Consider the following 14,512-nt stretch of genomic DNA (forward strand, 5'->3'; position numbering starts at 1 on the left):
CATCATCTATTTCTTGTAGACTTATATGTAAGTGTTGAATCCATACTCTTCCTAGGACTGCTGGACAATTATCAGGAACTATAAACATATCTTCAATTGATTTATGGTTTTTGTAAGTAACCTCAACTGTAACTTTGCCCAATGGTTTAAATACATTATTTGTATAAGCACGGAAATACACATTAGTTGGGTCAAGTTTGACGTTGAGATTTAACTCATTGAAAGCCTTTTCTGGTATTAATGTAAATCCTGCTCCGGAATCTATCTCAAAACGCATTGGCTTGTTATCAATTGAAACTGTAGCAAAATACTTATGTGAATCGGGTAAATTTGATCGTTCGTTCTGGTCAAATATGTCTATGATATTAGGTTTGGTAACTGGATGAACTTCAGTGATTTGATTTAAGCCTAGTGGAATGTCATCAGAGGTTGAAGAAATGTACTTTGTTGAATTTAACTTAGATTGATTGGTAGAAGACTTATTTTTCATTTGGGTTGAAATGCAAACTTTGGCTACATGGCCTTGTTTCGAACAGGAAGTGCAATGAAGTGATGACTTGCTAGTGCGACACTCAGTTGCGCGGTGATTATTTCTACCGCATCGAAAGCAAAGATCTCCAAAACCTAGGCGATTGAAATCTACTTTTGATTGAGAACGATAAGTATGACCAGAATTTGGATTCTTACGGTAGTTTGAACGACTTCTCTGATGTTTTGTACCTACATTTGAAAGTTTATTGATATCTACATCAGTTGGAATTGAATGCTGATGTTTGTTCAAAGCCTGGGTCTCTAATCGGGAAGCTTCCAAAGCAGTAGCTTTGGTTACAATGTCTTTGAATAAAGTAGTGTCTGATTGTAATAACTGTTCTCGAATCCAGTCATCTTTTAAGCCTCTTATGAATTGAGCTCTTAAAAATGTATCTGAGACTGAAACTTGTTTTGAACATTCACACTGGACTGTAAATTCACATTCAGACAGGTCTTTTTGTAGTGAAGCTATGTATTCAGGAATTGATTGATTTGCTTTTTGATAAGTGTTTAAAAAGTAATGTTGTGAAACTACAACGTTTCTGTGTGGTGAAAGCATGTCACGTAGTGATTTGACCAAAGTAGCAAAATCTAGGTCTTTGATAGGTTTTTCAGGTCCAATTAATGATGAAAGATTATTGTAGTGAGCAGAGCCAATTGAAGCGCAAAGAAGTTGTGCTTTTTTCATTTCATCTGAGATGTTTTTGACAGCAAGATAATTTTCAAAGCGTTCCAAATAGTTTTTAAATTTCTCCTTTTTCTGATCGAAATTTTCAAATGGTTGAATACTTACTAACGTATTACTCTGCTGTACTGGAGGTTGAAGTTGAAGTTTTTCTGTAATCTTCGTTGCAAGTGTAGCTGCAAGTGTGACTTGGCTCTCAGTGAATGCTTTCAGTAGTGCTGTAAATTGTTCTGCATCCATAATGTACAAAATCGAAATTTAGAAAAGGTTTTAAATCCAAATAATGAGTAGAAATTTTGAAAAACTTTTTCTCGTCGCCAATTGTTGTGACTTTGAATTAGAGTTCATAATAAGCACGCATTTGAAGAAACTCTTTTATTGAAAAGTAATATTTACAACTGCAAATTGAAAAGGTAAACATTGTTTTGTAATTAATGACAACAGCTGATAATATACAGTATAAAGAATACTACACCATCGCAGGCGAAGCTGTGGATACAAGCTAGTCTTATACATACATACACAAGACATACAGGGTGGTAAAAAAGTCCCTGGACAGTTAAATATTTAAAAAAATAATGAAGATAGAGCTACAATACTTGGTACAAAGTTACAGGGCATAAAACTCTATTTTAACACATATTCAGTGATCCAATAAATTGTGTCCAGCGCAAAATGGCAGATGTTCAAAGATTTCTTGAATCCGCCATTTTGAATCTTTGAACGACTGCCATTTTTTACTCAGGCATTTTTTTGAGCTTGAATTTGCGGCATCGTAATCTACAAGTGAAGACCTTTAATTTGATGTGCATATCGACCTATTTTTACGTTAACAATTTTCTTCCGATTCCTAGGGCTGTGCCCCCTGAGGAGAAAGCGTATAATAGCAATGTTAATTAAATGAATCTTTGAACAACTGTCATTTTGCGCAGGATCAACCTTTTGAAGTGCGGTTTGCGGCATTGTATTCTACTAAAAAAGATCTTTAATTTGATGTGCATATTGACCTATGCTTCCATTTAAGATTTTCTTCCGACTCCTTGTGGGCCGTCCCCCTGAGGAGTTATTGGATCACTGAATATGTGTTAAAATAGAGTTTTATGCCCTGTAACTTTGTACCAAGTATTGTAGCTCTATCTTCATTATTTTTTAAAATATTTAACTGTCCAGGGACTTTTTTACCACCCTGTATATACATCTCACATTAACTTTGTACGTATACCAAAATTTTGTAACACTGATGACCAGCCACTCTATATAATATGGTGGGATACAACCATCAGCAAGTATTATTTCCTGGGTGCATGGTTGAAGAGTTTTCGGGTAAAAAAGGTAAAAAAAACTTGAGGGAAAAAAGTTTTTCAAAATTTACAGCCTACTAAATAGTAGATAACGCGAAAACTATACAAGATTATGAAAAATGATTCTGATTAACACTGGTTGTAAAAGCTGCAATTCGCTAAAGTTAGTCATTTTGCTAGGTCGCATAGATTTTGAGATTTCAGCAAAAAAAAAAAAAAAAAAAATAGTACCTTCAAGTACCCTACCCCTCCCCACTGGCTCAAAGACTACAGGGACTTTTGATCAGTGGTGAAGATGTGATTTTTCCAGTGTGGAAACGCAAACCATCATCCAAAAACTGACCACCATATTAATTTATCAAAATCAGAGTGGGTTTTCCTGCCCCACTAAACCAATACTTTTGACAAATTCACCTCATAACTTGTCCAAACAAAGTTACAACATCAAAAATTGTGTTCCAAACATTTCCCTCTGTACCTATATTTGAGCCTGAACTATCTCCCTTGTTGGGACAACTCGTGACCTTGTCAGGACTCGAGTTAGTGCAAATGTGAATTTTTACATATCAAAACCACACTTTATCTGTGCACTATTGCAAAAAATACTATACTGGGTGTTCAAAAAAGGCGGGGACATAATTTACGTAGTGATTCCTTTGGTCAAACTCAAAATAAAAAGAAAATCAGGAATAACATTTGTTCCAAAATGGCTTCGTTAACCAGATATCCGCCATTTTGTTTTTTTACATAAACATTTTTATCTTACAATTTTTTAGACCGATCTTTATGAAACTTGGTATGTATGTTAAAATAAAAGAGACCCATGTTGGAAAAAAAATTCATCTTGATTCAATTTAAAATTTCAAAATGGCGCCCATTTAAATTTTTTAAACTTAATTTACACAAAAACGGTCAATTTTATGATAAAATGTCAGGGACACTTTTATTTAGCATTTTTAATATCCTATCAAACGATATGTTCAAAAAGATTGAATAAGAAATAGCTGAAATATTACGATTTGTAGTTGTAAAATGGGGTAGAATGGTAGAATATGGCTAAGATAGTCCGGTTTGCCCCATTTTACAGAGTTTTTCTTGACGCCCCTATCTAGGTTTTAGTTTTATTTCTTAGAAATTCATCTACATATATCGCATAGAATTTGTTTAGTTATAAAATTTGTTTTTAAAAGAATGTACAAATTTCCTAAAATATGACTAACCTTTTACTTCATTATAAAATCAATATTTTTCTAGTATAATTGCTTCATTGTATTTAATTGAATTTGAATCAGCTGCATGTATTTTCTTTGATCTTCAAAAGGCATTTAACATGGTTTTCATGAAATTCTTTTAGATAAACTCAAAGAGATTGGTGTTAGAGGGGTGGCAAACAAATGGTTTTGCTCCCTTTTAACTAGACGTCGTCAGACCATTAAATTCTCGATCAAAAAATGTGGGATATTGAGGAAATTTAGCTCTAATGTCAAATTGGTAAAGGCAGGTGTACCCCAGGGTTCAATTTTGTTGAATATTCCGAGAATCTACAAATTATCACTAACTAGAAAACTATAAAAAAGTTATTTTAACAAAAAAACCTGAATGATGTTGTTTATTCAAATTCAACTTTTTTATAGTTTTCTAGTTAGTGATAATTTGTAGATTCTCGGAATATTCAGCATGGTAGCAGAAGCCCGTGGTTCGAATTCACTAACTAATTTCATGTTGTCTTGTGTCAATGTTAATTTATTTTGCAAAAGTCAAAATTAAATATTTGTGTTGTTTGTAAACCTCTTCAAGATTATTTGTTAGTAAATATAAATAATGGAGTTTACCAAACTGCAAGTAGGACTTTTTGATGGCAAAAATTGGTCAACTTGGAAATATAAAATATGCATACTTCTAAGAAGCATACCAAAAGCGTTGGACGTTATGGAGGGAAATCTGCAAATGCCCAAGGAGCTGAATCCAGGAGCAACAGAAGAGGAGAAGGCTAGGTATGATTTAGATGTAGCTAATTTTACCAAGGCTGACAGCATGGCACTGATAGTTATGACAACAAACATGACTGAGGAAACTTTACAAAAAGTTATGCGTTTTTCAAAGGCTAGGGAAGTATGGCTAGAACTTCATAAGCTGTACGATGGTGTCTCAGAGGACAAAGCTTATAATATTTGTTTGGAATTCTTTAGCTACAAAAGAGATTCCACTGATGACATATCCAGCCACATGTCAAAGCTCAAAAACCTATGTAATGACTTAAAGCTAGAAATTAGTAAAGACACTCAAAGTAACTGTAACTTACCTGAATTATTTCTAATTTGCAAAATTCTAGACACTTTACCGGAGGAGTTTTTCTCATTTAAGTCTAGTTGGATGTTAATGGGGAAGTCTGAGAGAACCATTGACACACTTACTACACAGCTTTGTGCATATGAAAAAGCATTGAATGCCAGAAATGAGCAAAACTGTAGTGAGGCTTTAGTGGTAAAATCTGGAAGAAAGATTAATGACCATGCCTTGAGTAAGAATTCAGGAGTAAAGGACAGTAAACATAAGAAATGCTTAGTTTGCCATTATTGTAAGCAATCAGGTCATAAAGTTAGGCAATGTAATAAGTGGAAAGCTGATGGTAGGCCAGTCAAACCTTCCAATCAGATATCTAACTTTAGCAAATGAGAGGGAGGAGATTCTGGAATGAACATGGGTCTCATGACAAGTAAATTTAACTGAAGGCTCTGATGAAAATTGCTGGTATGTAGATAACGGAGCAACTAATCACGTAACTTTTAAAGAAGATTTATTTCAGACCTTTGAGCCCTTTGTAGACAGTCGAGTGATGAAGACAGCAAATGGAGAGTCAATCTGTGCTCTAGGGAATGGTACTGTAGAGGTGGAAGCAGCAGTAAATGGAAAGTGGATGAAACATAAACTTCTTGATGTCTGGTATGTACCTAGTATTAAGAAAAACCTATTTTCTGTGCTTGCCACTCAAGATTTGCATCTCAAGAGTGAGTTCATTTCAAGAACTGAAAGTTGTTTTTTGAAAGTTGATGGTGAGGTAAAACTGTTTGGTTCACGCACCAGGAGAGGGGGTTTGTACAAGCTAGCATTGAGAGCAATCAAACCACTGAACTCCATTCAAGTCAACAAACTAACTTCAGATGAGAACTTGTTGCAGATCTATCATGAACGTTTAGAACACCAAAATAAACGTCATGTGAAAGCTACAATTGAACGAGAACTTGGAGTAAAGCTGAAACTGGACAGTGAGTTGTGTGAAGGATGTATTTTTGGTAAAAGTCACAGGTTGAAGTTTGGTACTCGAAAACAAGCGACTAAGCCTGGTGAGCTGATTCACACAGATGTCTGTGGTCCATTTGTAAGTTCAGTATCAGGTTATCGATACTTTGTACTGTTTAAAGATGATTTCTCTATATACAGACAGGTGTATTTCATGAAGCAGAAGTCAGAAGTACCAGAGAAACTTAAGCAGTTTTTGGCTGAAAGTAAGACTACAGGAGTGATTGTAAAGGAAATATTAAGTGACAACAGTGGTGAGTTTGATAGTGGTATTGTGAGACAAATATTACAGCATCATGGGATTAAGCACAGGTTAACAATGCCATACACGCCTTAGCAAAACGGCTGTAGTGAGCGAGACAACCGGACATTGGTGGAGACAGCACAAGCAATGATGCACGCCCATGAGACAATACCAGAAATGTTATGGGCTGAAATGGTTAACACAGCGACCTACATTTTAAACCGAACTGGTCCATCAAGTGTACAAGAGATATGCCCTATTGAGCTGTGGTCAAGAAAGAAGCCAGTAATAAAGAATCTAAGGATCATAGGATGCAATTGCTATGCACATGTTCCTAAACCTAAACGAAAAAAGATGGAAAAGAAGTCAGTAAAAGGGATCTTAATCGGTTATGATGATAACGATGGATATCGAATTTGGTGTAAGGAAAATAACTCTTTGATTAGATCAAGAGATGTAACTTTTCATGAAGAACCATTATTTCAGAGACCCTTGTTACAGTTACCAAACCATGAACCATCAAAACCTCAAGAAGGAAATACTTCAAAAGAAGTAGGAACTCGGGAAAATATCGTTGGACTGGATTCTGAGGAAGAATCAGAAAGAGAAGATAGTCCGAAATACGAGTTGCGAAAGCGTGAAGACATCAAAGCTCCCAAGAGACTTGAAGACTATGTAATGTTTGCAATGTGCCATATACATGAACAAGACATACACATGAAGTGACATACATGAACCGCAAACGGATCCTGAAATGCTCGAAGACTTCATGAAAGACTTGAAACAAGAGTTGAAAATAGTAGAAAAACCGGCATCTTACTTTCTTGGGCTAGAAATAAAGCAAGAAGAAGGTGGATCTATAAGAATTAACCCGGAGGGATATACCAAAAGAATTCTGAAACGATTCGGCATGGAAGACTGTAAACCCGCAATGACCCCTATCATAAAGGACACAACAGTAGGGAAAGTAGACCTTGAAGAAAAAGTGAAATCTAAAGAATTCCCCTACAGAGAATGTGTTGGAGCATGTATGTATCTGGTGACCGGAACCATAGATAAAACATACTCCCTTAGTAGATTTCTCATCCTTATCGAACAGCTGAAGACAATTTTATTGATAGTTCTGTACGGTTTATGTAGAGGTCGTGTTTTGTTTACAATTTGTTTCCCGTTATTTCAGCCATTTAAAACCTTGTTTAACTAAATAATACAATCTAATCATAAACAATAACTTGTCCCCTAGTTATATAACCAAACAGTAAAGCACAAATCAAGAAATTAACCCTAAAATAATGGAAACAAGTTTCATCGACACTAGCGCCTTTGTGTCACGTACATCAACTAGACACGAAAATCGTGCTTCAAAATTTACAATGGGATGAGAAGTCTACTTGTGTTGGTTAGTCTATGCCGGAACTCGTCCTGATATTGCTTTTGCTGTGGGGAAAGCATCTCAGTCATTGGAGAATCGTTCATATGAAGACTGGATTAAAGTTAAAAGGATACTAAGATACTTGAAAGGTACAATGAATTTATCTTTGGAATATAAGTCAAATTATAAATCAGGACAGCTAGAATGTTACAGTGATGCTGATCATGCTGGGGACAATAGCAGTGGACGTTCGACAACTGGGGTTGTTTGCATGTATAGTGGAGGAGCTATAACATGGTTCAGTCAGAAACAATCATTTGTAGCTATTTCAAGTACAGAAGCTGAAATTGTTGCTGCAAGTGAAGCTTGTAGGGAAATAATTTGGCTTGTTAGATTGCTAAAGGATATGATAAATCTAAAGCAGTTGCCAATCCTGAATATAGACAACATAGCAGCAATACGCCTAGCTGAAAACCCTGAGAATCATAGAAGAACGAAACATATTCAGACTAGACACTTCTTTGTGAGAGAAATGGTTTCAGAAGGCAAACTGGCCGTTAATCATATGCCAGCAGAATTTCAGTTAGCAGACTGTTTGACCAAACCACAGCACAGACCACGACTGAAGACCGTGTGTGAAGCTATGGGGTTGAAATAAACTTTATTGAAGCAGTTATAAATATGAGGGAAAGTGTTGAGATTTAGTTATATCTCTAATCATGTTTCTAACAGTCTGTGTTTAATATTAATTTATTGTTTATTAACAGATGATTTGTTAGTCTTAAAGTTGAATTTGAATAAACAACATCATTCAGGTTTTTGTTAAAATAACTTTTTATAGTTTTCTAGTTAGTGATAATTTGTAAATTCTCGGAATATTCAACAAATTTTAGGTCCCGTATTATTTATCACATTCATAAATGATATTCCACAAAGTGTGTCTGATGCTGAGATATTTTTGTTTGCTGATGACACATTTGTAAAGGATAAATGTCGGAAGAACTTGGAGATTAAAGTGTTTCTTCAGTCCAATGCCGTTCTTCAATGGTTTTTAGACAACAATCTAATTGTGAATACAAAAAAGACTAGTTTAGTTGATTTTAGGATTGCATCTCACCTATCCGAGGAAATGACTTTGCACGTGGATTACGTGGAGGTCGAGTCCGAACATAATGTCAAATTTCTAGGCATCTCTATCAATAGGAATCTGAACTATTTCTCTGATACTGATTGTGTGACTGCGAAGTCAGGATCTTCACCATTTGTTCTTTGCAGACTTTCAAAATTTATGAGCAGAGATGTTTTGCGAACTGTATATTTTTCCCTCGTATATCCACATTTGTCATATGCCGTTGGTATTTGGGGATCCGAAATCGTCCACACCAAACCAATCTTTAGGATGCAGAAGAAAGCCATCAGAGTCTTAGGTCATCTCAATAAAAAATAGGCCCTAATCATGAAAGCATTTTTTTTTCTGAAACGGGTTTTACTTTTCCGTGTGTTTACATTTTTCATACACTGCTTTTTCCTAAGAAAAACTCTTAACTTTATCGGCATCTTATACCAAATTAAATGTATAAAACAAGATTTTTATCAGATGTTTTACAATTCTATCATTTTTTTAATGCCCTCCCAAATAATTTCAGGAGTGAAATGGACTTTTGTAAATTTAAGAGACAGCTTAAAGAGTTTTTAATTTGCAATTGTTTTTATAGTATTGAGGATTTTAGTTGTTAGTGAAAACAATGCAACATGTTTATTTTGTATACTTATTGATTGTGACGCTTGCCAATGCCTGTATTGAGTTTAACTGCAATAAACACAATTTTATTGTGGATAAAATCTCAGCATGCACCCTCTCCCGTTACACTGACCTTAAAAACCACTAAAAACTATTTTTTAAACTCATTATCTTTTTTTAAATATTACTCATGACTAATTGTTGTTCAATTTAGAATTTTAAACTAAATTGGTTCATTATAAATTTAGTTATAATTTAATTGCAAAATTACATGATAAAATAAAATAAAATTAAATAAATTTGTATGATTACGTGATGTGAAAAAAGCTTCGGCAAGTGCTTTCTCACGTTTTAAAGGTTAAGCACCCGAGGGTTAAAAAGGCTACAACAAAGCAGCGGATGAGTGCAAGTGTGATGTGACAGTCAAACATAGGCCTACTATGTCTTCCACACCATTCAGACTAAACTAATCTGAACTGAAAAGAGTCTATGAGAATAAGGAGTATGCATAATAAAGTTTCAAACCATCACCCCTCATCACTTTTAGTACCAGTGTAGTGTAGTAATCTAATCCAGCAAATTAAAGGTTATTGTTTGCATCAGGATGGATCAAGTCTCTTCTGCCCAAGTCAGCACTCAGTGTGGAGGAAGAGGCGTGGAATGCTTACCCTTACACCAAAACACGCTACACTTGTCCGTTTGTGGAGAAGTTCTCCTTGGAGATAGAGACCAAATATCTGCCGGACAACGGAAATCAGGAGAATGTCTTTCAACTGAGTGGTAGTGAACTGCGCAACAGGATCATTGGTCAGTCGCTTAGTAGTTAATACTCTTGTAAATATGTAATCAAGTAGATCTGTTAATATAGATTATAAGACTCTCTCCACTGAATGAATAAATGAATGAATGAATGAATGAATTCTTTATTATTTCAGTACAGTACATCAGTTCAATGGTACTAAAAACGATTTATGAAATATAATCCCCAAATGGGCTATATGCCTGTGGTTGGACTGTTGGAAAGAAAGCAAATTTGTAAACAAATATTATCGTAGTTTCTTTTAGAATATAAAATTAATATTTAGAGAAATAGATAAAATACCCCCGCCGCAGCAAACCTGGAGACAAAGCAAATTTTTATTTCCCTGATTGGCTTTTCTCTAAAATATTTCCTTAGATTTGTCAGGTTCATTCCTTATCAAAAACATTAGGTTGAATGAGTACTTAGGTTTGCTGCAACAGGTAGGGTAGTATATTGTGTTTTTAATTAAACATAAAAGCTTAGTATGAAATAAATAAACTTACCAAAATTGATCAAAATATATCCTTAAGCAAGCTTGATTATTGTCATATATTTTTATTAGTTTTGTAATCCTGCTTTTAAACATATCCATTACAAAATCCTTAAAAACCCTGGCCCTAAAGCCATAATACCAAAAAAATTTCATAACCTATCTATATGTAATTCTTTTACGTTCAAAGTTGTCGTCACCATCTCTGTTACCCCTTGCCTACTTGTAGATTTGATTGATGTGGTGAAAGATCAACTGTACGGGGGAGACTATGTTAGAGAGGAAGACCCTACGATATACCAGAGCCAGAAGACAAGTCGGGGGCCTCTGACAGAAAACTGGCTGCAGGACTACTGGAATGAGTGCAAGGTGGGGTGGCATTGGTTGTACACAATCTAACCCAATGAATATAGGTTTTATTTTAAAGTAATCTGTTTCAGTGAACACAAATTATTTTTTAGTCTGATTAATCAGTCGGAACTCAAATGGAGACATGATCTGATTGTAATAAATTATTTTCTTTATTTAAAGGACAATAATTCCAGTCTATGTTTTTGTTTGTTTTTCATTACATATTGTCCTATACAAATTTGTCTGTTATAATTAAGGCTATCACATCACAATCCTTCTCAAGTCGAAAAAAAAGGTTTAACATTACATGGCTATTTACAATCGGTAGCAAAAGAAGTATTAGTTCAAATTAACTACTAACGTCCACAATTAATATCCTTTGATTATTGTTCTGGATGCACACACTAAACACCTTTCCATCTAGCCTCCTAGTAACCATATTAATATTATATTCAATTACTACTAACCATTTCCAATCTTAAGTTGTCAAACTACATCTTTGTCCTATATTAGAATCAAGTTCTGAGGTTGCAAAACAGTGTTTTTTATATTTGCTTATAAGTAAATTATAGTAAAAAAATCTTGAGTTTGAGTTAAGTTTTAGGCTAGGCTATGCTCCAAAATCGAGCTGCTCACATACATATAATTTAAAGCATTGAATTGTATGCTTCTAGCACAAGTTAATCAAACATATATCCTTCTATTTGTTTTCAAAGGGGAAACAAATGCCTCTTCTCAATGGGAAATCGCTAATGTGTGCCTACAAGCTATGTAAGGTGGAGTTCAGGTATTGGGGCATGCAGACCAAACTAGAGAAGTTCATTCATGATGTTGGTAAGTCTTGACACAACAAACTATGATATAAGTTAAATTAGGTAAATAGTAAATTTATAGGAAATAACTATTTAAATTAATCGCTAGAAATGATCACGATATTTCGGTGAATGCAAGAGATTGCCATGACATTACAGGAGATGATTAGGATGTTGATGTGATTGGGAGGCTGGACCACGATCATTGTGATATTTCCGTGATTGTAGAGTATAATCTAATACAGAATTTTCGGGTGCTATCTTTGACTATTAATTAATACAACTAGACATTCCATCCCCATGTTAAATTTGTAGCCAGGCTTTTTAACAAAGTCGTCGTAATTGATGTGAGCTACCGACGGATTTCGCTGATCTAAATTACTAAATTCTGTCAAATACACAAACCTTTTTACCAAATCAAACTTAGGGAGTGACTTATGGTGAGCTATAGCAACTGTTATGACCCATCAACCTGGTTAGCGACAAAAATAAGGTATAAAATAGAATTTTAGACACTAGCGCATTCTGTGACTGGCTCACACAACTACGTTTTTTTTTTTTAAATTGGCCACAGCTGGATATAGATGGGATGTCTACTTCAGTATCCAATAGTCAATGGTGCTATCTAGAGAAGTGTAATTTGCTACTTTTCCGTTGATCTTAGGCAATGAACACTGCAAACCAGTAGCTGCATTCAAGCTATTTTTGTGAATTATTAGTAATGAATCATCAGTTAAGTATATAGTGTTTTGGTTTCTGCTGCGACAGCTACAAAACCACACAAGTATTTAATAGCAGCAAATTTGAAAGGATCCAAAGCAGTGTGGGTTGTCTAATCTTAAAATAAAATTCAAATTAGGTTTAAAATAGAAATGGGGAAATTCTTTTGGTCCCCAAAAGGTGATCTAGTCTTAAGAAGGCAAAATACTGACGAAAGTAAAGAGCACCAACCCTGAAAGGATAGCTATAGTAGTGTAGGTTACCTGTCCCTAAAAGAAGCTCCAAACGGAAATAAGTTGTTTCTTTTATAACTTGAAAAAGGCAACCATGTATATAAAACAAAGTTTTTAAAAATTAAATACAAAATGTTTCACAAATTTTGACAAATTTTAATGAGGCCATGGACGCTTCGTCAATGCCGACGTGGGTCTCGCCAAATCTATCAGCCTTTTCAGCGCATAGGCCTCTTCTCCGTAGTGCACACCATGCAGCCGTATGGTCCTTGACCCAGCCCTGTTAGAAGTTAACTAGCTGGGCTTGTATGAATGTTGACTTGTTAGTTGACAAATGGGTAATTTTCATGTTCTGTTGGCAGCTCTGAGGAAGACCATGTTGAGAGCTCACAGACAAGCTTGGGCGTGGCAGGACGAGTGGTATGGATTGACTATGGAAGACATTAGACAAATAGAAAAACAAACACAAGAAGCTCTCAAGGCAACCATGGCTGGTAATGTTTGAAACTGTATAAAATGTCTAGCAAGTCTTGTTCTTGATTAATAATTATCTTTTTAGATTATTTACTGTTTTTATTATTGTTTCTTCTAGTTCTGTTTTAATTAGGTGGATCATTGGATTAGTCAGATTAATTCTAGCTCCAACCGAACCTACAGGATTTTCTGCTGTACTTAGTTTTAAATTCTACAACAGGAATTAAAATGGTAGTGTTAAGAAAGTAAGTAGATTAGATTAAGAGTTATTTTTGACTAAGTTAAGCTAATTTGTTGATCAAAACCACTAGTTATTCATCTAACAAAATTTAATATTCTTCCTTGAATTAAAAATTAAGTTTTTCAGTTTTACAGTAAAGTTACACAAACTTGGAATCCAAAATTCCTGCAATACGGATTTCTTGATGAACAGGTAAAGAATTTTTACATAAAAGTTCCGCATAACCCTACACTTGTAATAATGATGACCCTGGGGGTAGACTACACAACGTGGTGGCTTCAATAGCTACACAGTATTTTACCATCCTCATTTGTACTCAGCGCCACTTGCGGACATTTAAACCAGGATATGTGAATCATGCATATCTGACGACTGGAGTGCTTGGCAGTCAATATATCTTGAAGTAACTACGAGGCATGTTTTTTAAGTAAGTACCGTTTTTAAATTTCTCCGTTCCAGCCCTGCGATTGGCATTTTCGACATTTGCACTGTGTATGGGCAAATATTGGTAATACCTAGCCGTAAATTCGAGAACAATCGGCCGTGTTTACGTCTGGTTACAAGCATTCAAAATGTTGCCGCCAATTGAGACTGCCGCCGGCTGTGAAGTGCGCGCTGTAATTAGATTTTTAAGTGCTAAAGGTTTGAAAGCTATTGAATATCATGGACAGATTAGTAAAGTGTATGGCGAGAACATTATGAGTGACGGAATGGTACGCAAGTAGGTAAGGGCATTTAAAGACGGTACCACCAACGTTCACGATGAGTAACACACTGGGCACGGGGACAGTAGACGCCGCCCATTTTGAATGCTCGAAACCGGACGTAAACACGGCCGATTGTTCTCGAATTTCCGGCTAGGTATTACCAATAGATGCCCATACACAGCGCAAATGTCGAAAATGCCAATCGCAGTGCTGGAACGGAGAAATTTAAAAACGGTACTTACTTAAAAAACATGCCTCGTATATGAAGAAGGACTAACTTCTAGCACCATAACCTTAAAATTTATGGTAAAAAGTTAGCAAGTCAAACTTTAGTATTTAAATGTTGTTGTGTTGTAAATGTAGTTTTTTTGTATGATAAATAAAAGAGAAATGTTATTAATATGACTTAATATTAATTTTCCTCCCACTTTATGGATAACGTAGCTTCTGGTCCAGTTTGTGACACTGTACTATATTGAAACACTGGCGACCTTATAACTGATAATGA

General features: G+C 35.1%; 1 protein-coding gene across 10 annotated transcripts in view; it reads left to right on the forward strand.

Annotated features, from left to right (window-relative positions):
- Positions 1-14,512, forward strand: part of LOC129004706 (protein retinal degeneration B) — a 265,785-nt gene that overhangs the window by 156,164 nt on the left and 95,109 nt on the right. For all 10 annotated transcript variants that reach the window (XM_054433336.1, XM_054433276.1, XM_054433310.1 and 7 more), the window contains exons 5-8: positions 9,778-9,981; positions 10,696-10,835; positions 11,534-11,651; positions 12,945-13,076. In XM_054433336.1, the coding sequence (XP_054289311.1) occupies positions 9,778-9,981; positions 10,696-10,835; positions 11,534-11,651; positions 12,945-13,076 (594 nt within the window). The remainder of the gene's footprint in view (positions 1-9,777; positions 9,982-10,695; positions 10,836-11,533; positions 11,652-12,944; positions 13,077-14,512) is intronic.

The sequence above is a fragment of the Macrosteles quadrilineatus genome, unplaced genomic scaffold, assembly GCF_028750875.1.
Source record: "Macrosteles quadrilineatus isolate MER2022 unplaced genomic scaffold, UCM_ALF_1.0 Scaffold_1__1_contigs__length_201487025, whole genome shotgun sequence".
NCBI lineage: Eukaryota > Metazoa > Arthropoda > Insecta > Hemiptera > Cicadellidae > Macrosteles > Macrosteles quadrilineatus.